Source organism: Ascochyta rabiei, chromosome 18, assembly GCF_004011695.2.
Source record: "Ascochyta rabiei chromosome 18, complete sequence".
Taxonomy (NCBI): Eukaryota; Fungi; Ascomycota; class Dothideomycetes; order Pleosporales; family Didymellaceae; genus Ascochyta; species Ascochyta rabiei.
The window spans coordinates 786,931-810,478 of NC_082422.1; the positions used below are offsets into that span (position 1 = coordinate 786,931).

The window sequence follows — 23,548 nt, forward strand, 5'->3', positions numbered from 1 at the left end:
GAGTAGGGCTACCGCCACCAGAGAACACGCTGCTGGGCTCGCGAGCTCAGTGCATCTCGCGACGGCGGTGGGCGTGTGCGTGGCGCCGGGCCTTCCTGTACGCGGCGTCGACGGTGGTGTAGATGATGACCTCCTCGATGGCGATTTCGTACACGACGTTGCCCTCGGTGTAGATCTTGGTGGTGATGATGTTGCCAGAGGGATTGACGGCATCGGTGAGGCTGGGGCTGGGCGTCACGGCGGGCGCGACGGGCGCTGAGGAGGCAGGTTTGGTGGGCGCGGAGGAGGCGGGTTTGGTGGGCGCAGAGGAGGCGGGTTTGCTGGGCGCGGCGACGACGAGGCTGTCGGTGTTTTGGGGTCCAGGGACAGCGGTGGTCTTGACGTTGTACACGCTGATGCCGCCGCCCCACTTGTCGGTGATCTTGGAGCGGGCAGGCGCGTAGCTCTGCGTGGGGACGGGCGCAACGGAGGTGATGGAGACACCGCCGGTGGGCTTGTCGGTCGCGCCGGCCTGCAGCTCGGTAGCGTACTCAGGACCGTACTGGACGGGGACATTGCCGCAGAGGCCGTTGGAAGGACCGCCGCAGTCGTCGTTGAGCAGAGCGGTGGGGATGTCCTCGATCTTGCACTCGCCCTGCTCAGCCTCGGTCTGCAGAGATGGGGTGAAGTGCTGGCAGTCCTCTACGCGACCAGAGGGGTTTGTGCAGTCGTTCACTGCAGAGCGGAGGGTGTCGGTGTTCCATCCGTTGATGAAGTCAGCGTGGTATCCGTAGCCAGTGGGGTCGCCGTTGGACCAAACGAACTGGCCGTCCTTGCCCTTGAAAGCGTACGTGTTCCAGATGGTCTCGTAGAAGAGCGATGGGAGACGTGTCTCGTAGCCCTCAGGGCACTTGCCGCCGTCGATCAGGTTGGGATATGCGACGTGGGACTTGTGGTCGTCGGACTTGACATCCTTTCCGTTCCAGCACGAGGGGAAGAAGATCTCGGCGCGGATGCCATTGGCGCAGTTGGCGTCCAGGTAGTCCTTGTCAGGCATGAAGTGGCGGTAGCGCGAGCCCTCGGGGGCACGGTCGTAGTTGAGACAGTTGAAGCCAAGCGACTTCTGGCCAAGAGACAGCTGGCTCATGTCTTCGGCATCCCAGGCTGAGGTTGGCGGGTCAGGGACGGGGCCGCTGAAGTTGCGCAGACGAGAGTCGCCGGCGAGGACTTCAAAACCCTCCGGGAAGGGCTGGATGTCGTCGCCTAGGAGGAGGTAATAGGCGAGCATGCCACCGATCTGGGGAACGACTTCGGTCTTGCCATTGGTATGGGCGAAGTGCAGGGAAGGCGTCCTACGTCGTGTTAGTGTCGTGCGGCATTGATGTAGCAGTTTGAATGTACCAGTAGGCAGACTTGTCGTCAGAGAACTGGCAGGAGGAGCAGTTGGAAGCTCGGAGATCCTCGTATGTGGTGGATTCGCCAAAGTCTGTTACTGGTGTTAGTCTCTTTCTCTAGCCTTGAAACAACCTCTGCCTCAGGCAGACTGGATACGAGCCAGGTGTAGCCAGGGATGCCCTGGGTTGTTCGTTCCCGTGCACCCCCAGAATAGCACCCCCACTCAAGCAGTGGATCGAAACAGAATTGCGGGTCGTATAAACTCACTGCTACCGCCATGGATGACGTGGCCGTGGGAGGAAGCAATTCCTGGATCAACGATGGGGTCAAGACGCAGGAAGGCAGTCCTGGAGTGGCAGGGCATGCGCCAGAAAGCCTCAGCGGAGCCAGAGAGGAGCGCCGCGGCGACAGAGAGCGTGGTCGTGGACTTCATGGTTGATATGTACGATTGTGATATCGGGAGTATGGTCGACGAAGTGCGGTCCTCGGTGGTGATTGATGTATTGAGGACGGGGTATTTCGCGCTCGCTTAGTCCGTTTGCTGCTTTCACTGTTCGAGTGTGACGAGCGGAAATCGATTGGCAGTCCAGTGAAGGATGTTCTTGGCAAATGTGACGGTGACGGTGGTAACAGTCAACGCTCAGAGTGAATGAATCCTTTCCTCAGCCGCCAGGACTTCTAATCTGTTGCCTTGTTGCTTGAATCGGTATACACAGAAAAGATTGTCGATGGTATCGATAACGAGGGTGGGTGTTGCAAGAAGTGAGTGACAGCCAAAGGCAAAAGAATGACGAGCCGCAAGGGCGAACAAAAGAAGGAAGGGGAGAGAGGGGGGAACGAACGGATAGCAGTAGGGCCCGGGTGTGTTTTCTAAGAGAAATGAAGGAATGCTCAGATCAGGGCCGTGAAACCCTAGAGAGGCCCGCTGGAGGGAGTGATCCTGTTGGCCAGGGGCACCATGCTCGACGGACGCTAGCGCGCAAACAGGAAGATGAAACATGTCAGCAAGGGAGGCCAGGCTGGCTGCAGTGAATCAGGGACGGTAGCACGCGTGCAGCCTTACGAGCCAGTCGCTGTTCAGTATGGCGGTGCGCCGCAATCTGCGGAGACGTTGAGGTTATCCAGTCCTTCAGGCACCGCTGCGCTTCACCAGGCCGTCTCTCACAGCCCAGCGCATCCTTTCATCAGATGTAACTGCAGGCAGGCTCCGAATGTTCTCGCCTGCGCACTCGGCCGGCGTGGCACAGGCAATGGAGAAGCCGACACCCGACTTGGAGCTCTCCCCGTGCGCGCAGCATCGCAATCTCCAAGAGCTCGTAAGACTCGTGGAACGGCGAGCGTCATCGGTTCCGCTTTAACGGTGCCGCAACTCGGATATAGCGCCGAGAGACCATTGTGATCAATATTCCCGTGCCTGGGTGAGCACCATGCCAACTGTGCACCATGTTGATGTTGATGTCGATGTTGTTGTTGATGTTGATGTTCACGTTGATGCTGATGGTGTCGTGCTGCCGATCGTTTGCCACTTTGTTTGACGAATCGGGGAGCAATGTCACTCCCACCTGATTGAGCCCTTGTTCCCGCGTCATAGCATCCTTCACGTGACCTACCGTCTGCTGTCAACGAAATTGCGCCGACGCTCTCTAAGAGGGCCTGACGACGCGGCAGCGCGGCGCTGCCCGTGCAGCACAGTAGAGCACGGCGTCCTGCGAAGCGTTGAGGCTGGTTGACGTCTGTAGCCTCGTGCGCCGCAGGCCAAGGTCGTGGCCGACAAGGTACCAATCTATCGATAGGCCTGCCGCCGTCTCCTGAATTGGAAGCACACGAGGGGTCCAGCGCCTATCACCGCCACCTCTCATGTGGAGGTGTAGCGAAGACGCTGCGTGATTGGTCTCGTACCCAACGCCTTTTACATCTCAGCTAGTCGCCGCCGCTCAGCTCAGTATTGTTTAACTCATTGCCTTGGAGGTCACAACATTGCACACGACTCCCTCCTGTGAGAATACACAGTACATAGCAGTCGCAAGCAACACCTTGTTCCTCCCCCTTGTCCGATCCCCCAGCAGCGCGATTTAATTTGCTTCCGCTCGCCCGTAGGACCCGCTGTTTATGCACAGCGGACCTGCATAGGGGATCCTGGCGCTGCTCAGGCACAAACCCGGTTTGATTGGCGGGGTGAACAGATGCAAGAAGCTTCGTATGCACATCCAATATGCAGTGCGACTTAATTTTCTTATCTAAGACTGTGCATACGATGATTTCATCACATTTAAGGCTTTGATCGATTCGCGCACTTACGAGCGCGTTTTGTTGTGCATTACCAAAGTTGTACGTGGTCTTGGTGTCGACATCACCAGCACAAAGCGTGCCTCAGGTCCAATCAGAACTTGAGACCCAAAGGAGTGGCTTGCACACGCGCGGCACGCTGTCATGTAGTACGAAAGAAGTACAGCAGACATGCATGCTAGCAACGCTTCGTGCTGTCTCACGCAGCGAGCCCCGACTCAGCGGGGCGCCTGTCACCACACCAAGTGAATCGAGCTGCCGTACAACCCCTCAGCCTTCTTAATACAGCTGCAGACACCACACGTCTTTGTTTGTCCGTTGCATTGCATATTGATAGCCTGATCAGTCTGTAACACCGTTGTACCTTGCATACGGTACACATTGACAATTCTCCTCGACGCTTCTCCCGCGCTTCCAGCGTCCACGCGTCCGAGTCCCAGCTCCCAGCCCTCACTTCCCTGCCGTCCCCTGAGCGAGCTCACAGCTTTGCCTCGTCCCTCAGTGGAACGTCCTTCCACGCTTGATCAAAACCACAGCTCCTAGTCCAATGCGGCTCACCCGCTTCTACAGAATCAATGGCCATGTGTCCTATCTTCCTCCACATATCTTCGTTGATAACGAATCCAGGCTTGTCCTCGTACGGCTGGCACGATTTCTGTCCATTAGCTAGCGCTCTGATGAGTTTGCTTGCGTGACCATCATCCTCCAGCTTGTTCACTCGTAAGATGATTTCGTCCCAGTTCGAGTTCTGTTTCGGAGTGTAGTCTGTGATTTCGGAGAGGTGGAGGGCTGGCGAATGACGCGATGTGTACATGACGATGTCGTTCCAAACTTTCCATTCCAGAAGACGACGCTTTGTCGCAGGCGTAAGAAAGTTGTTGGTGGAGGAGAGAAAGTTGGAGAAGAATACGGAGGACGTGACGCAGTGCATGTAGTAGAAGTCAAACTTGACTTGGTGAGGAGGGCGTTGGGCTGCTGCTGTGAAGTATACTGTAGATGAAATTAGCATAGGTTCTCCACGAGAGCGTTGAACCTACCTGCGGCATTGATCATTTCAGCTGTCTTCTCCTCCAAATCATCGTCCTCGCGGATTGTGTACTGGCTCGCAATGCCAACCATCTTCTCGGGCGACCTCTTCATAACCCCGTCACGGATCTTGTTTCCATCTTCCCAATGCGCAGCATTACTCAGCTCATCGTCCTTCTTCACTTCTTCGAGTAATTGCACAATTGTTTTCCTGTCCCCCTTACTTCTGTTCTTCTCAGCAGCCTGCTCAACCCCAAGAAACAGCGAGTTCATCCACTTGTCATGCACGCATGCCTGTGCTAGGCCTTCTGCAACGATAGCGGGTTGCTGGAACTCAACACCGAATCCAGTGTGGATGATCGGGTGCAAGAAGCCTGCGTACATGCGACTCAGTAAGTCCTCAGCGCGTTCGTCTCGTGCGAAGACATATTCGTTGAGCACCTCCTGCCACGTCTTCGCATCTATCTCCTTTTGAAAGAACATAAGGAAGTCATGGTAATACTGTTCCTTCCCGAGGTATGTTTTGAAGCGCTCTGGATCGTGCATGTCATCGACGATGGAATCCTTGAGGGGTTCCGGCGGTCTTTGGTAGTCGACGTTTGTATCATAACCTTGTTGGATCTCTTTCGGGGTGGCGTTAAGCGCGAAGAGTGTAAGAAGGTGATGCGCTATATGATTGTGGAAGCCGAACTTGTTGAAGAAGATGTGGTGTTTCTCATGGTTGGCTTGCAGTAGTTCGCTTGTTATCTTTGCGCTCTCTATTGTGAGGCACTTGACGTAGTACTGAGGCTGCTGAGATGCCTCGAGATGAATCCTCGATCCGGAAGCCATGCTTCTGACGGTGTTTTGTCCGAATGAGTGGTTATCGCGTGCTGTATGGCATTTGAAAGTTGAAGCGTGGAGTCTCTCAGTACGGCTTAGCCGTGCGAACATTTGCAAACGCGTATTCGTTGATGTGCGATCCTTTCGATCATCAACATGGTTGACTGCAGTTTTATAGAGCATGTGGCGATGAATGACAATGACGTGTGTGGGGAAGCTGCTTACACTTCGTTCGGTCTTTCGGCAATACGTATGACGATGTTAGTCAACCACCACACTCACACACTTATTGAATATCGACCGCAGTTTACTCACTGGATTATTAGCATGATCATCCTGGCTGACTTTCAGAAGAATAGGACTTGTGATCTGGTGCGTTGATGACTGACCAATAAGCAGCGCGCACTAGTCTCAAGTTTACCTTTTCGCAACCGCTCACCTGGCCGTGTCTCTCCCACATTCACGTGTTTAGCATCGTCAACGAATCATCAACCACCCAACGTTCTTCGATCCCAGATGCAGATAGAGGTTTGCAGCGCTGCCAATACTGCTTCCTCTTCACGTGCAGCGCAACAACCGTGACGGTACCGACGCTGTCAACAGCCTCACAGCACACGTTACCTGTACATACCTGGCCTCAACATTGAGGTTCATCCTCTCATTTTGCCACTTCGAACAAAGTGCAGAAACACTTAAGACGCCGACTTGCGGGGGTGGTGCTGGCTGGTAAAACGACGCCTGCGATTTCTGCTCCCACAACCTTGGCACTAAACGCTGCAATGCAACATACAACGGGTACGATATATGGCGCACCTTTTCCCTCACAGCCCTGAGTATAGTGAACAGATCCCGCATTTGGTGGCGGCATATCACTTGTTCCGGTGGACCCGGAAACAAGACGACAGCGCACACAGCAAGAGACGAATTTGCTGAGTTTGATCAATCCGACATTGGCAGCCAGCTTTGGAAATACTCAAGTGCATGACTCTCAGCTTGTTGAGGAACCTGCTGCAGAGGAAGAAGACGAAGATGGTGATGTAGATATAGCAACCGACTCTGAAGAAGGCGAACTAGACATCCCAAAGCCGCTACCAAAAGTCCTTACGGCGGCACAAAAAAAGAAGAAATGGCGCCAGGCCCGCGTCCTGTCCAAAGGCAGGGGTTGCGTGCTCTACACTATTTCACCAGACGACGTCAAACCCCACGAATCAACTGTTACCTGGGACCGAGAACCTGAGATCTTGTGCAGCTACAACTGGTCCGGCACTAACGATGGTAGCAATACCATTTTCGTTCCCGGTGGTCCCTCTAGATGGACCCCGCAAGCCATCCCGTACACTGTCCCTGGAGACTTAGGTTTCCACCCCACAGACTACAATTATGTGCGACAGCCTCGTGACCCTTTCTCAGCCGTCTTTCACGCCATGACCCTCATGAATCCAGATTACGCGTTTAACGAAATCGACATCCTTGCTGATCGCAACAATCTACGCACACTTCTCGAATTTGTACAAGGCAAGACCGTCGGCCCATTTAGACTGGATTTGTATATGGTCTTCGGTACACTGGTGATCGTAAGACGCGAAGACGGCTTCTGGCGTCGCTCTGATGGGAAAAACTACGGCTTCAACTTCGAGAAACACTTCACTTCTCCAGCGCCAGACATGACCGACGCGACTTCACACTACCGTGCAATCAGGTACTACATGGGTCCTTTGAACGTCGTGTGTCGCTTCGAAGCAGACGCTTGTGTCGACACTGCGAACGACACATTGTCTGAATCGGAAGCCAACTCTGTTATACCGCCCGTACCAAGGGAGCCAGACCTCATGGAACGCCCACACTTCACGTACCGTGCACCCTTCCGCGTTCTGCAGAAAGGCCACTTGGTCCCTGGCTCGCAAATGCTCGAGCTGAAGACCCAAGTCGAGAAAACGCGCGAAGACGGCCAATCGCTCGTGTCCTGTCAAGACCAGCTCTGGTTCGGCCGCACTACGCACCTGTACACCGGGCGCTACGAGGCCGGCACAGGTAGGATCCTGAAGATCAAACAAGAAGACGCTACGGAGCGAGTGAAGCGCTGGGAACAGAAGAACCAGCAAGACCTTCAGAAGCTCGTTGGGCTTCTGATCACGCTGAAGAGTATGTTGATGCAGCAGCCAGGGCCGCTGAGAGCTGCGATCTTGGTGAGGGAGGATCCCAGGGGCCCCGTCACGCTGCACGAGATGCTGGACAAGCAGAATGTCGTGCAAAGACAGTTTTTCGAGCGCCATTGGATGAGGAATCTTCGGCCGAGGCAGTATGCACAGAATAGTGGGAGAGGTGGCCAGTACGGTGGCGGCAGAGGGAGAGGCCATGCTGATGCGCAAAGAGCACCGGTTAATGCGCAGAGAGCACAGTCGTATCGACCGCGGAGCCCTGTGCGAAAGTTCCTCTCGAATCCTAACTACAGGCGTTTGAATATTGATGCGCAACCGATGACTCGCCAATATGCTAGTCACGATGCGCCTCAACGAGGCACAGGGCCCCAACGTGGTAGAGGTAATGCATCGCGAAGAGGGAGGGGTAGTGTTGAACAGGGTCAAGGCTAGCAGTCTTTCTACGAATACCTCAAATCTACAGATCTCGGATGAATTCAATGCATGCATATCTCATTGTCGCTAGCCAACTGGAAGAATCAACTCTACAAGGCAATCCCACTCTACCTCAGCCACAACACAGCCATCACATCTCGAATCCACCAACCACATGCCTACCAAGAGCAGATCTACAATTGAAACCCATCTCCTTCCAGAACCTGCGTCCCCCCATTCAGCCTCACCGTTCTGCTCCTTACATTGCGCCCATCAATCTGCACCCTCAACTCATCAACCGCCAACCCACTCCCAGCGCTCACCGCGATATCATATGACTCCCGCGGCCAAAGCGTGATATAGTTCGTCTCCCAGAGCACAGGAACAACATCCCTGTCCTGCTCGTCAACGAGATTCAGCCGTACGAACACAGCGGGCACATCGGACGTATTCTCTAGTTGAATACTCTGACCCTTGCCGCGCACGACGATGGTGGCTTCGTCCATTGTCTCGAGGGCGGTGAGGTTGCTGAAGGAGGTCACGGGCGTGTGGTACCAGGTTGAGTTATCCCAGTCTAGGATGTCTGGGTTGGGGGCGAGCCAGTATACGTTTCTGCTTAGAATGTCGTTGTCGGAGGAGGAAGATCTGAGGATGAGGCGGAGCAGGACTGCTTCAGTGATGTTGTCGAGGGCTTCGATGCGTGTGGCACGGTTGCTCGTATTGGGGGTTGTGAGTGCGTTGGAGGTTTCTTCTGCGATGGTTTCGCCGGAGAGGCTGATGAGGGATACGTCTACGCTTCTTGTACTGTTGGCATCGTTGGGGAATAGGTTGCGGTTCACAAGATAGATGTCTCGAGAGTGGTAGTCGTAGACTGCGGACTCCATGTTTCCGAGTGCAGATTGAGTGCCAAAGTAGCTTCCGCCTGGATGTAGATAGTAATCGAATAAACTCCAGTGTAAGCTTGGCCAGGCATTGTTTAGCATCCAATATACCAAGCCCGTTGCAGGGCGCTCGGCACTCCAACGCGAGAGGTAGGCTTCGAACTGGGCACGCGTAGCTTCGTAGTCTGCCATTTGTGATTTGAAGATGTAGTCAGCTAGGCTTTTGGGTGAGCCATAGCGTTTGAAGAGTCCCTCGTTGTAAATTGTGCGCGTGTAGAAAGATGAAACGTTCGTACTCATGTGGTAGAGGCCTTTGTCTGGGCTTTTCCAGAGATCGTCGAGGTCAGACGACGAGAGGAATTTGGTCAAGCTGCCGTATTCGGGAGTACCAACTCCAGCACCAAGCTCAGAACCAAAGCCAAATGCTGCACCCAAGTGTGTATTGTTGCCGTTGTCAGTGTCATACCAGTAGTTTGGTGGCACCCAATCGTACGGACCAGTCATCTTCAGGCCGCCGTTACCAAGTCGAGACGGAAACCCGTTTTGTGAGGCGGACGCTATGATTGGAGTGGTCCAGTTGTAGTCTCTGAGCGTGTTCACATACAGATCAGTCGCTCTGTTGTCGGGCCAGAAATCACTTCCTACCAGAAATCCCATTACACTCGGATGGTTCTGCATCATACTTGCTTCGTGTGCCATAGACCTAGCTGCAGTCTCATAGTCTTTGTTGTCCCACTTCTCGCCAGTACCCTCCTCGTTGTAAGTCCAGCCCTCCCACTTGTCGCAGCACTCCCACCCTGGTAACAGCATAATGCCCATCTCGTCTGCCAAGTCGTACAGTTCAGGATGTTCCTGCTTGCCTTCGAGACGGACGGTGTTCATGCCCATGTCTAGGACGTACTGAAAGTGCGCACGCAGCTTCTCAAGGTCGAAGCGTAGGAAGATGTCAGATGTGTAGCCGGCACCAAGGACCTGGAAAGGATGGCCGTTGACTGAGAAAACCGTGTCGTTGTAGGGGTTGAGCCGGGAAGTTACTGTACGTATGCCAAATCTCGTTTTGGATGTTTGATCGTATACTGATGAAACGTCGGAGGCAATGTTCTTGGTTGCAGTGCATTGAACGCTGTAGAGTGGTTGATCACCCCACTGAGATGGATACCAGGTCTGGGGTGTTTTGACCTTCAGGTACAATGCTACTAAATCCGAGGCTTTGCCATCTGCCCCGAAGGAGACACGGGGTCTTCCGAGTTCTTTGCCATCTGGGTCAGTCACAGCACACTGAACTCTCCCTTCTATTCGCTTCTCGCCTAGATTCTTGACGCTAACGGAGAAGTCTACATCGCCCTCCAAGGTTGTTTTGATGCGCGGCTTATCGAGACTGACCTGGCCAGTCTTCTTAAGTTGAATATCGCGCCAAATACCTGTCCCGTTGTCGGGTGGGTAAGGATTCCAGTCAACGAATCCGAGGGCAAAGTCGCGGTTATAGTCCGTAGGATACACCTTCACAAGAAGAATGTTTGTTCCGAGTCGTAGTTTTGACGTGATATCCAGCTCAGCACCCCCATACGCTCCAGTCGTCTCACTGAAGTATTCCTTGTTGAGCCAGAAGTCCGCTCGAGATGAGATGCCATTGGTAATGAGCTGAGTCAAGGTATCGTTCTCTTCCTGATGCTCAAACTCAGCACGATAGAACCATGCAACCCGAAACTGCCTGATGTCGACGTCTTGAAGATTTTCTGAGAAGAAGAGTGAAGTATCGTTGTAAACACCATTGTCGAGTAGTGTGGACATGAGGGTGCCCTTTGAATCAATCGTATACCAGGAAGATGTATCAAGATCTGGAGCAGATAGTTTTGCAGTATTGATGCCAACATCTCGAGTTGATGCTACTTTCCAAGAAGCAATGGTTGTTGTGGACAGGCTGGAAGCTGTGGTTGCGGGAAGGCTGGCAAGACTTGTGGCAGCCCAAAGCAGCCGAGAAGACCACTGTAAGTTGATTCTGCCCATCATTGTATGTTGTTTAGAGCTTTTGATTAGATGTTAAGGTAGAGTAGAACCCAAGGCTGATATACAACTTTGCATGTTGGCGGGCCAATATGCAGTGCAACCCTGCAGCTCGTATTGCTGAAGCATTGACGCCGAAAGTAACACGAGAACGAAGGAAGGTGGAGAGGAGTAATGAGTTAGCAGGGGAGGTGCGTTTTGAGCATGCAAGGCTGTAAAGCTGAAGTTACCCCGCACACCGAATATGAATGTACAGGGAGGTTACAAGGGGGGTGCCTGAACAGAGCAGAAATACGATTTGCCACAGCCAGGGTGTTCTTCTTGTAAAAGATTACTAGATGCTCAGTGCAAGCAGCTCGTATTTCTGCTCCGTTCAGGCGCCCCTCTTGTATCAAGGTTGGCATGTTTGCGGCAGCCACTACCACTGCACAATGCAGATCTTGCGTATTAGACAAGTTCTTACGATATGACGTATCTTCCTTCCTACCGTAAGCTCACAGTCGCCAACCCCTTCTCTTCGCCAGCGCTGTTTCTTGTCTGACAGCTAAGTCGGCGATGATTTCTTCACTCCCGCCACCAACAACCTGAAATCCATCAGCGACACACAAAGCTTCATTACGTGTTCTTTGGACTTACCATCATCCTGAGATCGCGACTCATCTGCTCAATGATAGCACCAGGCCCGCCCTTCTGATATCCAGCACCGCCGAAGATCTGCTGTGCTTCACGGTTCGCCATCTCGAGGATACGGCCTCCATGTACTTTTGACAGTGCAATCTGCCCAGCAATTTCCGAGTCTTGCCAGCCCAGCGGAGACTGCTGTATGTGATAGGCAAGCTGCTCGAGCCAGGCCCAGTGGCTCTCCACATAGCGTCCAACTGTTGCGAGCTTGTGACTGATGATTTGGTTAGCAATTAAGGGCTTGCCGAATGTGTGGCGTTTGTTTGCATAGTCGAAAGATTCAGACAGGCATGTGCGAGCTTTGCGGTTGCAGCCAACTGACATAATGAATCGTTCCTTGTTGAAGTTGGTCATGATGATGCGGAAACCTTCGTTTTCCTTGCCAAGAAGGTTCTCGACGGGAACCTGGACATCGTCCAGTTCGACAAAGCTGGCACCGCCACCATTCTGCCCGCTGTTGGGTATACGTCGCCATGTGAAGCCTTTAGAGTCGACGGGAATGACGATGACCGAAATGCCGCCCATGCCCGAGCCACCTGTTCGTACGGCGGTTGTCATATGTGTCGCCGTAGGTATGCCCGTAATCCACTTCTTATAGCCATTCACCACGTAGCGCTTGCCGTCCGGCGTCTTCTTCGCGGTCGTTTGGATGTTGGCAACATCGGACTTTGTGTTCGTCAGCACAGCGAAACAATGAATGGGGGTATCACTTACACCACCACTTGGTTCGGTTATGCCCAAACAGAAGCTTGTCTCCCAGTTGAACAAGCCTGGCAGCCATTTTTGCTTCTGTTCCTCGGTGCCGTGGTGTACAATAGGGGGGACGCCAATCACGCTTCCGCCACCCAGGGCAGTACCGACGCCACCTTCGATGCGACTGCCCTCGTCTGTCGAGATTAACAGGTGGAAAACATCCAATTCTCCTACGGGTATGCCAGCAGGCCCTGGGACATCTTTCGGCCTGTATTGTTCAGGCACGTCTCCGAACGCAAAGCCGGTGCGGGCCCATTTTCTGCATTCTTCGACCGGTGCCTCACCCTTCGCCTCCCATTCCAGCATGAATGGCTTGACATTGTCGTCGATGTACGATCGTAACGCGTTGCGCAATCGTTTGTGGGATTCGTTATAGTACGGCGACGCGAGTGAAGAGTACCACGATGGTTCAGCCCAGGGACCAAGGTTCCCAAAGTTCTCTTTCTTTGCAGGCTGCTTCACGGAGGGTGCAAGTGCAGGCTTTGCTGGAGGAAACGACATGCTGTGTGTACGTGTATCTGCGAAGGCATGTCTAGAATGAGCAGGTACCGGTATAAGCAATCGTCAGTCGTAGAGGAGCTGTTGTGTTTGCCGCGGCTCGTTGGTAGCTTGACGGGCGAGTCAGGTGCGGGGTCGGTCGATTGACATGCTCGGCATGCTCGGCACGCGGGGCTCTTCAGGAGCTTTCGTCCGGGCATCGTCATGGGAAGAACGGAGAGTGGTATCAAGCAATTCCAAGTGCAGTAGTGTGTTCATAAGCCTTTTGCGGCCCTCATTCATCTATCATTACTAAGTACGAGGAAGGTGTCGTTATTCCAGAAGAACCCAGTGTGTATCGTATCGCTGTCGAGCCCATTCTCTGTTGGTGGGACGACACATTTACCTGGCGCAATAACCACCGTCAATGAGGAGGTCGGAGCCCTATAATCATTAGTATATTTGCAAGCGGTGTAACACTCGAGTCAACTTACAGTGCAGTAGGAGGAAGCGTCAGAGGCGAAGTAGACGTAGGCACCCTTGAGCTCCTTGGCCTTGGCATCACGGCCCATGGGGATCATAGAGTGCCACAGCTTCTGGATGTCCTCGGGAACGAAGTCGGACAGACCAGTGTCAATGTATCCAGGGGAGATGGAGTTGACACGGGCAAAGTCCCTCCACTCGTTGGCAAGCGAGCGGGCAAGGTGAATGCAGCCAGCCTTGGCGACGTTGTAGGAGGTCTGCTCCTGGGGGAAATTGGCGATGTGGCCAGACATGGAGGCAGTGATGACGAGGGAACCAGTCTTGCGCTCGCGGAAGTGAAGACCAACAGCACGTGCGCAGTTGAAGGTACCGGTCAAGTCAGTCTCGATGACCTCGTTCCACTGCTCAACAGTAGCGTCGAGGATACCGTTGTCGGCGGTCTTGCCAGCGTTGGCGATGAAGACATCGACCTTGCCGAACTCCTTGATGACGTCCTGTACGAGCTGCTCGCACTGGGAGTAGACGCCAACCTGGCATTTGTAGGCCTTGACCTTAACACCGTACTTCTCGCTCAGCTCCTTCGCGTTCTTCTCGGCGCCATCAGCGCGAGAGTTGTAGGTAATGGCAAGGTCGGCGCCGTACTCAGCGCAACCACGGGCAGCCTCGATACCGATACCGGTAGGGCCGGAGGCACCGGTAACAATGACGACCTTGCCCTTGAGACTGAAAAGGTCCTTGAGCTCATTGGCTTGGGGAATCGGGACCATGATGGATATAGTTGGGTGTTTAAAGGTACAAGGTAGAAGAATGTGCAATTGAATTCAGATGCAGTAATGGAAGAGGAATAAGAGGGGTTAAGTACTCGAGAGCTCTCACGGTTAGTGAGGGGCCTGGTCCAGAGTGACGTGTGGCTTTATGCTCAACATCCTGTGATTGGCCAATTGTATCCAACTGTGGGCTTACTGCGGCGATAGCAGCTGGCTGTTAGCTAACCACGGCCGAGGAGGCTGAAGTGGGACCCGGTGGATAGTGGGATGACGTTGATCCTGATGTTTATTTCGTTCGATTTCTTGTAAATTCTCTCCTACATGTGGGCTGATCGTCGATGCTTCCAAGGATCTGAGGAATCGGTACTTGCGGCTGCCAACGGCGGTGTCAAGGTCGACGCAAGCTAGTTGTTGAAGGCTTTAGTTCATCCTCATGGTATCTACATGTCAGCGAGCTCCCTCTTTTGAGCACACACGCTAACGCTGCACGCGGCCAGATATAGATTTGACATGTGTCTCTCACAGACAACCTTGTTGAGATGCAAGACCGCACCATCACTGACCAATCTATCCATTGAATTTCGAATCCCATTCTCCTTATACAACATGCAAATTTTTTTGTTCATAGGCCCTGTCTGTGTCGTACGTACTGTACTGCAAGCAAAGGAGGGGCTTATCTGGTTGATCATGAGAACACAGAGCACAGCCGCGAAAGACTGTACAGCCAAGAAGAACCGATCATACGTACATGCTCAGCTTGATTGAGCAGATGCATGTTGGAGGAAGCTGCATGGCGGCCGTGTTCGCGGTGATGAGTGAAGAGAAGGCAAGCCCTGAATACCTGATTGGCGAGAATGGCACGAATGGGTCTTCCGCGCAGCTTACGTCCAAGTCTTGAATAATGCATCAAATGCATTGCTGTCCCAATCTTTGCCTCGGCATAGATTGTCTCTCACGTTGTCGAATTAAAAGAGGTAGTCTGCAGATCGATTTCGACTTGAAAAGGTATCACAAGCCTTCAGCACATTCTATTAGAGTTGTATAGCACTTATACCCTCGCTGAAGGCCTCTAGCAGTGCTGCTTAGACTGCTGCCGCTGGGGTATTCGGCCCTTTCTGCAATGCAAGAGACTGCAGGCCCCGTGGCGGGCAGATCTCCGGTCGTGCCCTTGGAGGAGAATGAAGACGTTGGCGGGGCATTCCACACGAACAATAAACAACACGTGATAGATCTGTAGGTGATGTCGAGGTCCTCAACGACGTCGATAGTCTACTCTGTGCTCATCGTTCCGGGGTTGGAATGTCCGTCCAATATCAGCGTCGCAGCGTCCAACGTGAACCGCGATGTCCTGCTTACTAGCTCCTTCGGGCCAAGCTGTGGCCAAGCTGATGGTGTGCATGATCTCGGGGTTCACCAGCTTCTACTTTTCTCACCCTCAATCTGTCCTAAGTGCTTTGCAGTCCAGGCTTCCTCCAACCCGCCCAAACTATACATTGTTATAAATCCATATTCAACCCCTAAGGATCGCAAGACTCACAACCATGGTGCTACACGGATTGCTTCCAAAGCCCCTCCCAGCAGACATGCTTATGGGTGGGTACCAATGTCACTCCACAACAGCTCCAGCCAAGCTAACAAGCTCAGTCGGGCAACTCCTTACCCACCCACTTCACCCCGAACGCGAGAGCTTCTACTCGAACAAAGCGCACGAAGAAGTCGACGACCTCAACGATTACCACATCCAGCTGCGTTACAAAGATTTGTACAGCATCGATCAGGAGGGACGATTCCTCACAAACTATGGCGCCAAATTTGAGCTGGGAAGAATATACAGGCAGCCGAACCTGCTTACGGTCAAGGCCGAGCAGATGATCCAGCGCACAAGCCAGGATCCTACAGCAGCCTTCCAAGCTGTGTGCGACGACCCAGAGGCGCGCACTTGGATCTGTGATATAGTAAAAGCTGGCAAGCCCTTGTACATTATCTTGGGCATCACGGAGCTAAAGAATGCTGTCTTCAAGCGTGCGAAGCTCCAAGACTCGGGCGCTTCAAACCGCCTGAGTGAGCTACCGATCGAGAAGGGCGCCAAAGTTCCAAAGTCGCTACAACGGACGGCGTCCTCAGATTCGGGATTGGGGGGTATCGGCAGCGAGCCTCAGATCTCAGGTGTATTCGGCATGGACGTCAGACGTGTCACAGCCAGGATCACGACACCGGAAGAGCCTCACAGCTTGTCTGACCTGAACCATCGATGGTATTACTACGACTTTCCAGGCAGCGAGTCCAAAGAGCAGCTCATGATTGGTCTGGGTGAACAGCTCAAGGCCAACGAGCTGCGTTTGATGCTTGACTTGTCCGAAGACGATGTCCAAGGCAGTCTGGAGGCAATCAGCCAGCTGAGCCTCGATGCGCTGAGCACGGCAGCTAGCCCCATGCTGTGTCCCAGCTCTCCGGCTCTTCGAGGCCGCTCTCCTTCTCCCAACCCATCACTCCTCCGTTCCCAACACTAAGGGTTGAAAACCGTTCTACGACATGATAATGAAGATACGAAGTACATTACGATGAACATATACGGCAGTTCTGTGCTGAAACTCAGCATGATAGACTGGCAGCGTTCCTGCGGTGAAATCGAAGTAATTGATGCGTGCTGTATACTCTCCTTTAGCGCATATGCGTCTTCTCTCTTCGCCTCTAAAGCTATAAAACATTAATGTGCACCCATCACTGCATTTCGTCTCACTCTGTAAAACATGGATTTGAAGGACGGCCTCATAGCAGATGACAGCATTGACTACGAAGCTCTGCGTCTGCAGAGAAAACAACAAACGCGTCCATAAAACACGCGCCGCGCTAACATGCGGTCGCGAGGCGCTAAAAATCTTAACCTCGCGTGAACAACGATTGCCTCGCAGGTTTCATCGCCCGGATTCTATTACAAGACGCAATGGCTGACGCGCCATCGTGGCACTTGTTGCCTCGCGACTTGTTGGAGCTACAGATTGGCCAAATCGATTTACTGATGGCCATGTACCCAGAGGAGGTCGCACTTGGCGATGACACGAGAATCGTTCTCGATACGCTGCGCGATATGATTGACAGCGGCGAAAGTCGTATTTTTAATGCTGCACCGATCATTTCGCTGAACTTGGATCTGTCTATCGCAGAGGACGATGCACCAAAACCACAGACAGTACAGTTGGACCTCACAGCACCTTTCACGTACGAAGGTTCTCAAGCTCCAGACGAACCACCAACTGTCAAGGCTCGAATCCAACAGCCATCCTGGTTAAACAGAGCTCTGACAAACCAACTCCAAGATACCGTACCTGAGGGTGAGGATCTACTCAGCACCATTGAACATATCAAAATCGCAGCCGCACAAGCGCACAAAGAGTCAGTCCAGTCTCAAGTGACCGCAACTGTATCAGCATCCGAGCCTGGGCCACTCGTACGAGTCTGGTTCTACTTCCCTTCGATTAGCACACGCTCGAAGCGTGACGACTTCATCAAGTTTGCCCCCGCATACAACCTTACCGGCTTTCTATACGCTGGGAAACCAGGCCTGCTTTGCGTCGAAGGCGGCTCGCAAAGTATTGATGAGTATATGCGCTTTATCAAGACAGAGAGCTGGGGGGACATTCCTGCGCATCACAAGAAGGTTAGCGAGCGGTATCGTGAGGCTGCGGACAGGGTGTTCGGTGATATGACGGAGATCACAGATACTGTAGGCGAGAGAAGAGGCCAGAGGCAGAACAGGGGCGATATGAAAGCTGTTGAGGAATGGCTGGATGAGAGGGGGCTGAAGGAAGCGTTAACCAAGGTGCTGATGTGAAGCCGCACTTTTTGGACCAATCCCTCGAGGAACTTGCGGATGGCACAGCCCTCACGCGAACCTCAGCCTCGCGGCTGCGGCACGGTCCGCAATCGAAGCACGTCTTACAAGGCTAGCGCTTATCAGCGATCTTCTTTAGCGCCTATCGACCTGATCTCTTGTGTCTAGGCTTGAGGCGTAGAGCCGGCGTTACGCTTCGACACATGCGTTCCACCTTGGCGAAGCGCGCGGGGTTAGAAAAAGTGAAGGACAGAACATCCGTGTCTTTGATGAGTTGTCAGTTCTGCATGCAAGCTAAGCGAGACGAGAATCCTACATCGAGATTGACGCCCGATCCCAGAAAGATCGTTTAGCACTGTGAACGATCCTCTATAAGAAGAGCTACGCGCATTTCCAAAACAGCGCAGTGACACGTTCAAGCATCTCGCCATAATGGCGCCTTCGCTCGACTCACGAGTGCTCGATATGCTAAAAGAACGTCACTGCGACAAGAATGGCGTTTTGTGCTTTCCTCTGAATATGGACAAATTCAGGAAAAAGGCAGCGAAAGTTTTTCCTGATGTTGCTCCACGCCTTCCAGAGATGCTCGAGAGGTGAAGCTGATAGACCTCATGGATTTCTTACCAGGCTAATGATGTTAGCATGGCACATATGCTCAACGCCGGGGTATGTCGCAACTTTCCCTTGGATAAGCAAGGACGATTCAGCAATCGTACCCTAGTAGCCACACATCTGGGGGAACTGAGGCCAGATCTGAGTAGAGTTGTTTTAGAAAAGGTTCTGAACATGTAAGTTCGGTCCGTTCATTCAGGTATCAGCATTAACGTTCTGTTAGTATAGAAGATGAAAATGTCACAGCTGTTTCAAGACAATCGAAGATAGTTACGGGGTCTATGTCCACGCCTGCTACTTCATCGGTTACAACTAGGTCTACTACTGCTCTAGCTGTTTGGATCAACGACCGATATCTCGAACACGGCTTCACTAAAACGGGGTTCATAGGCTGGAAGAAGTTCATTGCGCAGCTCGTCACAGATAGACCATCTCAGGAAACTAAAATCAAAGAGCTTGTTGCCAGGTATGTCAAGACTGAAAGCCAGATAGTAGCCCAAACTGACCTAAAGGCAGACTTCGTGTGCCTGGCAGCTCCCATGAGCTTCCCGATCCCTTTGTCATAACTAACCTCAGGTCTGCAGAGCGAATCAAAGCGTTAAAACAGGCGCAACAAACACACCAGGTTGGCCAACCAGCTGCTCCTGCGAAGCTCGCTGTAATACAAGTCTCCACTCCGCCTGTCACTCTGCAGAGATCCATGGATACGTCAGTTCCATCAAACCCATCTCGATTGGATGTGTCGATACAACCACAGCACGTCGAAAGGGTGCAAAATTTACCCACATCTACATCAAATGTCAGGTCTACCTCAAGGAATGGAATAGAACTCGTGGAGCAAATCGTCGATTCCAGTCAGCACAGCACGCAAGTAAACCCTCTGAGATCCCAGGCCCCGCTTGAAGCTACAGCTCTTGCAGCTTCTAATCGCTCCTTTGACTTTGCATCACCACTAATGCCCAGGGGCCACTTTGGACTTGCGGATCCAGATGCTGTTGTGCACATGACAGAGAGTGAGTGGGAATCAGACTCCGAAATTGAAGAAGAAGAATATTATTCGACCACCAACAGTCAATCATCCTCTCAGGCCAGGACTCTCGAATCGAATTTACCGTTGGCACGAAACTCGCCACCTTTGTTCACTCAGCCTTCACCGTTACAGCCAACGCAAATATCGCCTCCACCACGGCCCGAGTCTGATCAACGTGCGTCTGAAATATCATCTCGTTCCTCGTCTACATGCAACGATCCAGATGAGGTAGAGATGACTATGGATCAAGCTATCACGGCGTCCATGTCTGGTACTACTGCGACTCATCATGTTTTCGCGCAGGAAGTTGATCCGGTTCGATCCAAGATAGCAGTGAAAGCTTCCGAACCTGAGGTCCCGGTTCAGTCTGCGACAACTACAAACTCTGGCTTTGCTTTCAAACTCGCTTCTCCAGTTCAGATTGAGAGCGTGATGGAGGAAATGTGCCGCATCAGCAAAACAATTCAACAACAGGCCTCTGGTCCATCGGAATCGGTACAATCTTCTCAGACTGACGTGGAGGCAAACAATGTGGAGGATATGGTCATAAGCAACGACCCGACGATCAAAGGTAATTCGACAAAGGACTTACTTTCACTCAGTGTCTCAAACAATGTAAGTTCACTTTCCCGATTTGTCGCTAGATGCTTCCATTTGATGTGGGTGCAAGCTGAGTGAAGCATTTTCTCTTGCGAAGGTCTACACTTCGCCAGACGCAGACAATGTCTGCTTGTGTTCATGTTGAATGAAAGCTCTCTTTGATGACAGCAAACACAGTGTTGATACTTAGTACAGACCGTTGGCCTTGGAGAAACCCACATCGAAAGCTCAGTCATCAACATGGAAAATCTTGTATGGACGACATATCGCAAGCGGCATTGCGACGCAAGTGGCGTTCCAGTAGTGCCTATGGACTTTCAGTCTTTCAGCAAAGAGCTGAATGCTGCACATCCTCGATCGGAGAAAGAGCTGAATGCTGCACTGAAGAAGTAAGCACTGAGAATAACTATTCAGCGTATATCAATCTGATGTGCTTTAGATTTGACATGGACTCTTGTGTGGAGATTTTGAAACAGCAGTCGAGAAGCGAAAATGGCTACATGCGAAACCGGTCTGGTGCACGCAACCACCTGCAGACCCTGAGAACTGACCTCAATATTGATGCAGCGAAAGAAGCCGTGTTGACGTAAGCCAGCCGTTGCAAACGCATCTTACTAGTGCTTACAAGCTACTAGGGTACAAAGACGAGACAGAGTTGTTGCGATAGCTCGCATGGCGCAAGCAGTCGCTCCCAAGCAGTCGCCTAAAAGTTCGACGCAGCCTGGTGTGACTGCTACTGCTCATTCGACTGCTCCAATAACAATTGTACGATCAACGAATAACACCAAATCGGCAACATCGTCGTCTGCGACAAGACCCTCTAGCTCGTTAGCTTCAACTACTGTTCCAGAACTCTCCGACACGAACACGCTCCAGCCATACGATGTTACTGAGTCCCATAATGATACGCTTGCTAAAAAGCTGAAGCAGCTCCAGATATCTAGTGATGACATGCTAGCTCAAACCGAGGCAGGGGATGAAGCTGCTATTCAGAGAAGAGGCCCTGATCTTCTGCTATATGGGAAGCTACTTACCGACCGGAACAAGCACGCAACTACATCGCCATCTTCAAGTGCCATAGAGCGGAGCATACGTCAAGCACCTCTACTCGCGGCACATGTCGTTGCTGAACACTACAAAGACTTTGTACCTCAGTATGGCTTGCTCGGGAGTCTCGAAGATGGGGAAGATGATCTTCTAAACTCTCAGCTGTTTTTGAACACAAATGTTCCATTCTCGGCGTTTGTTTGCGGTGTTCAGGGCAGTGGAAAAAGCCATACGACATCTTGTGTTCTCGAGAATGCCGTTCTGAAATCACCAAACCTCGGCCATCTTGAAAGTCCTGCTTCCACATTAGTCTTCAGTTACGGTGAATGGAGCGGAACAGGAGCGGGTTTCAACATCAGCGAAGCTACATTTCTTGGAGCCGCTTGTCCAGGTTATCCAGGTCAACACGTCAAACGGGTGACTGTGCTGTACTCACCGTCCAATCCAGCCATCAAGCAGCTTTACAAACGTTTGCCGAACGTGACTCTAGTCCCCTTCAAACTCAAAGCCCGGACGCTTGATATTTCGGCTCTGCGCACTTTGATGGCAGTGGACGAGAAGTCAACAACGCCTCTGTACATGGCTCGTGTGGAGACGATCCTGCGTGGGATTGCATCAGAGAGCAAAGACGGCTGCTTTGACTATGCAGAATTCAAAAACCAACTTGCACAAGAGTCTTTTGATCCCACGCAGACAAACATGCTGGAGATGCGACTGGGTTTGCTTGAGTCATTCTTGGATCTGACTGGAGAATGTCCAGAACCTGAGTACAGACCTGGCGAACTAACAATTATCGACCTTTCTGATGCTTTCGTCACTCCTAGTACAGCATGCATACTATTCAAGCTTGGTTTGGAGCGCTTTCTGCAGTCTCCCGCGCCAGCAAAGATGCTAGTCTTAGATGAAGCTCACAAGGTAACATTGCCCCCCATATCCAGAACACTCCGGCTAAATCTCTACAGTACATGCTTGACACTCCTGGCTCCAAGGTGCTCACCAACTATCTCACCGCAGTGATTCGTCTGCAACGGCATCAAGGTGCCCGTATTGTCGTATCGACACAAGAGCCAACTATCGCAACAGAATTGATCGCCCTTTGTTCGGTGATAATCATGCATCGCTTCACGAGCCCCGCCTGGTACGCTGCACTCCGACGACACATCAACGCGGTAGATGACGACAAGGCTATCATGCAGCAGATCGAGAGTTTAGAGACGGGCGAGGCACTCGTGTATTCGCCGAACGCGGTGCTTGGGAAGAAAGAAGATGGAAGCCTCACCAAGTCTACTGGCCGCTTGATGAAGGTTAACATCCGAAACAGGATCACGCTGGATGGGGGAGCATCCATCATGGCTGTGTAGGATATAGCTTTGTTTACTAGCTTACATAACGCATCACTTCGCAGGACAGGTTGGATACAAGTATGGATTTCCTATATATTAGCGAGCACCACCAGAGTTCTGATGGACCTTGTGCCAATACAGCGCTTTGCTTCCCAAACGCACTGTCTTGATCTGATACCGTTTGCTGTCACTTACCTGGCTCTGGTGAACAAATATGGCAACAACAGGTATATATAACTGCCAATAGTGTTACATTTGAGTGCCGTAGAACAATTTGCAACATTCTGTTGCATTCACACAAAATTCAAAAGTCCAACTCCCAAGAGCCATGGCCTGGAACCCCAAGTATCTGGGCGAAGTAGGAGCCAACGAAGTCGAAACAAATACGACACAACTCAAGACCCGCCTTCAACAACTTCCTCAGATGAATGACCAAATTCCACATCGTTCACCGAGGCACTACTACCCAATTCCATTCTAACAATGCTCCTAGCATACTCCGACGCTGTGGTAATAGGCCGTGATCTCCTCGAAATCAGGCAAGCTCCGACCTCAAAATCCAACCCATCTTTCACTTTATCTCCGCTCAATAAATGAGGTTTTACGACTGTATGTTCAATTAGGCCTGACTGCCCTTTCGACGCTCTCTTCTAACACATTTTCCCTCGCTGCAACCCGAATGCCATCGAATTGACAAGCAGACACATAGCCGCAGTAACCACAGGATGCAGGGACATCAATTTCAGCAGCCGACATATCCTTCACTAAAACACTTGAGACAAGCACTGGTACACATCGGAGGGTGCAGAGGAGTATCCGTTGTTTCAAGCACTGGTTGGGTATTGTGTCACTGCAGTTGCGTATTGCTACTGAGCTACATCTAGATGCTGACATTGATACCAGCACCGCTACTGACACATCCACAATCTCTCTCCCAAACACCGCCAACATTACGCC

General features: G+C 52.2%; 9 protein-coding genes across 9 annotated transcripts, besides 1 other annotated feature; 4 read left to right on the plus strand and 5 right to left on the minus strand.

The window, feature by feature from the left end:
- Positions 1–46: 46 nt before the first annotated feature.
- On the minus strand, positions 47–1,807 carry EKO05_0010062 (uncharacterized protein; the record flags this gene model as incomplete). Its single annotated transcript, XM_038942982.1, has 3 exons — positions 47–1,331; positions 1,381–1,465; positions 1,642–1,807. 3 exons carry the CDS (start codon positions 1,805–1,807, stop codon positions 47–49), a joined length of 1,536 nt encoding a protein of 511 aa, XP_038794610.1.
- Positions 1,808–2,817: 1,010 nt separating this feature from the next.
- Positions 2,818–2,874: a tandem repeat.
- Positions 2,875–4,138: 1,264 nt separating this feature from the next.
- Positions 4,139–5,517, minus strand: EKO05_0010063 (uncharacterized protein; the record flags this gene model as incomplete). The annotated part of the gene is made up of 2 exons (XM_038942998.1): positions 4,139–4,650; positions 4,698–5,517. 2 exons carry the CDS (start codon positions 5,515–5,517, stop codon positions 4,139–4,141), a joined length of 1,332 nt encoding a protein of 443 aa, XP_038794611.1.
- A 770-nt stretch (positions 5,518–6,287) lies between these two features.
- Positions 6,288–8,099, plus strand: EKO05_0010064 (uncharacterized protein; the record flags this gene model as incomplete). The annotated part of the gene is made up of 2 exons (XM_038942985.1): positions 6,288–6,303; positions 6,355–8,099. The coding sequence occupies 2 exons, from the start codon at positions 6,288–6,290 to the stop codon at positions 8,097–8,099; spliced, it is 1,761 nt and encodes a 586-aa protein (XP_038794612.1).
- Positions 8,100–8,275: 176 nt separating this feature from the next.
- Positions 8,276–10,753, minus strand: EKO05_0010065 (Exo-1,4-beta-D-glucosaminidase; the record flags this gene model as incomplete). Its single annotated transcript, XM_038946996.2, has 1 exon — positions 8,276–10,753. The coding sequence occupies one exon, from the start codon at positions 10,751–10,753 to the stop codon at positions 8,276–8,278; it is 2,478 nt and encodes an 825-aa protein (XP_038794613.2).
- Positions 10,754–11,460: 707 nt separating this feature from the next.
- Positions 11,461–12,901, minus strand: EKO05_0010066 (uncharacterized protein; the record flags this gene model as incomplete). Its single annotated transcript, XM_059637684.1, has 3 exons — positions 11,461–11,550; positions 11,603–12,313; positions 12,362–12,901. The coding sequence occupies 3 exons, from the start codon at positions 12,899–12,901 to the stop codon at positions 11,461–11,463; spliced, it is 1,341 nt and encodes a 446-aa protein (XP_059493667.1).
- A 378-nt stretch (positions 12,902–13,279) lies between these two features.
- Positions 13,280–14,127, minus strand: EKO05_0010067 (Sorbose reductase; the record flags this gene model as incomplete). The annotated part of the gene is made up of 2 exons (XM_059637685.1): positions 13,280–13,321; positions 13,372–14,127. The coding sequence occupies 2 exons, from the start codon at positions 14,125–14,127 to the stop codon at positions 13,280–13,282; spliced, it is 798 nt and encodes a 265-aa protein (XP_059493668.1).
- Positions 14,128–15,668: 1,541 nt separating this feature from the next.
- On the plus strand, positions 15,669–16,637 carry EKO05_0010068 (uncharacterized protein; the record flags this gene model as incomplete). Its single annotated transcript, XM_038942897.1, has 2 exons — positions 15,669–15,720; positions 15,772–16,637. The coding sequence occupies 2 exons, from the start codon at positions 15,669–15,671 to the stop codon at positions 16,635–16,637; spliced, it is 918 nt and encodes a 305-aa protein (XP_038794615.1).
- Positions 16,638–17,071: 434 nt separating this feature from the next.
- EKO05_0010069 (uncharacterized protein) lies at positions 17,072–17,959 on the plus strand (the record flags this gene model as incomplete). The annotated part of the gene is made up of 1 exon (XM_038946997.1): positions 17,072–17,959. One exon carries the CDS (start codon positions 17,072–17,074, stop codon positions 17,957–17,959), a length of 888 nt encoding a protein of 295 aa, XP_038794616.1.
- An 893-nt stretch (positions 17,960–18,852) lies between these two features.
- EKO05_0010070 (uncharacterized protein) lies at positions 18,853–22,609 on the plus strand (the record flags this gene model as incomplete). The annotated part of the gene is made up of 6 exons (XM_038942978.2): positions 18,853–19,037; positions 19,088–20,216; positions 20,397–20,590; positions 20,641–20,787; positions 20,837–22,163; positions 22,211–22,609. 6 exons carry the CDS (start codon positions 18,853–18,855, stop codon positions 22,607–22,609), a joined length of 3,381 nt encoding a protein of 1,126 aa, XP_038794617.2.
- Between the last annotated feature and the right edge of the window lie 939 nt (positions 22,610–23,548).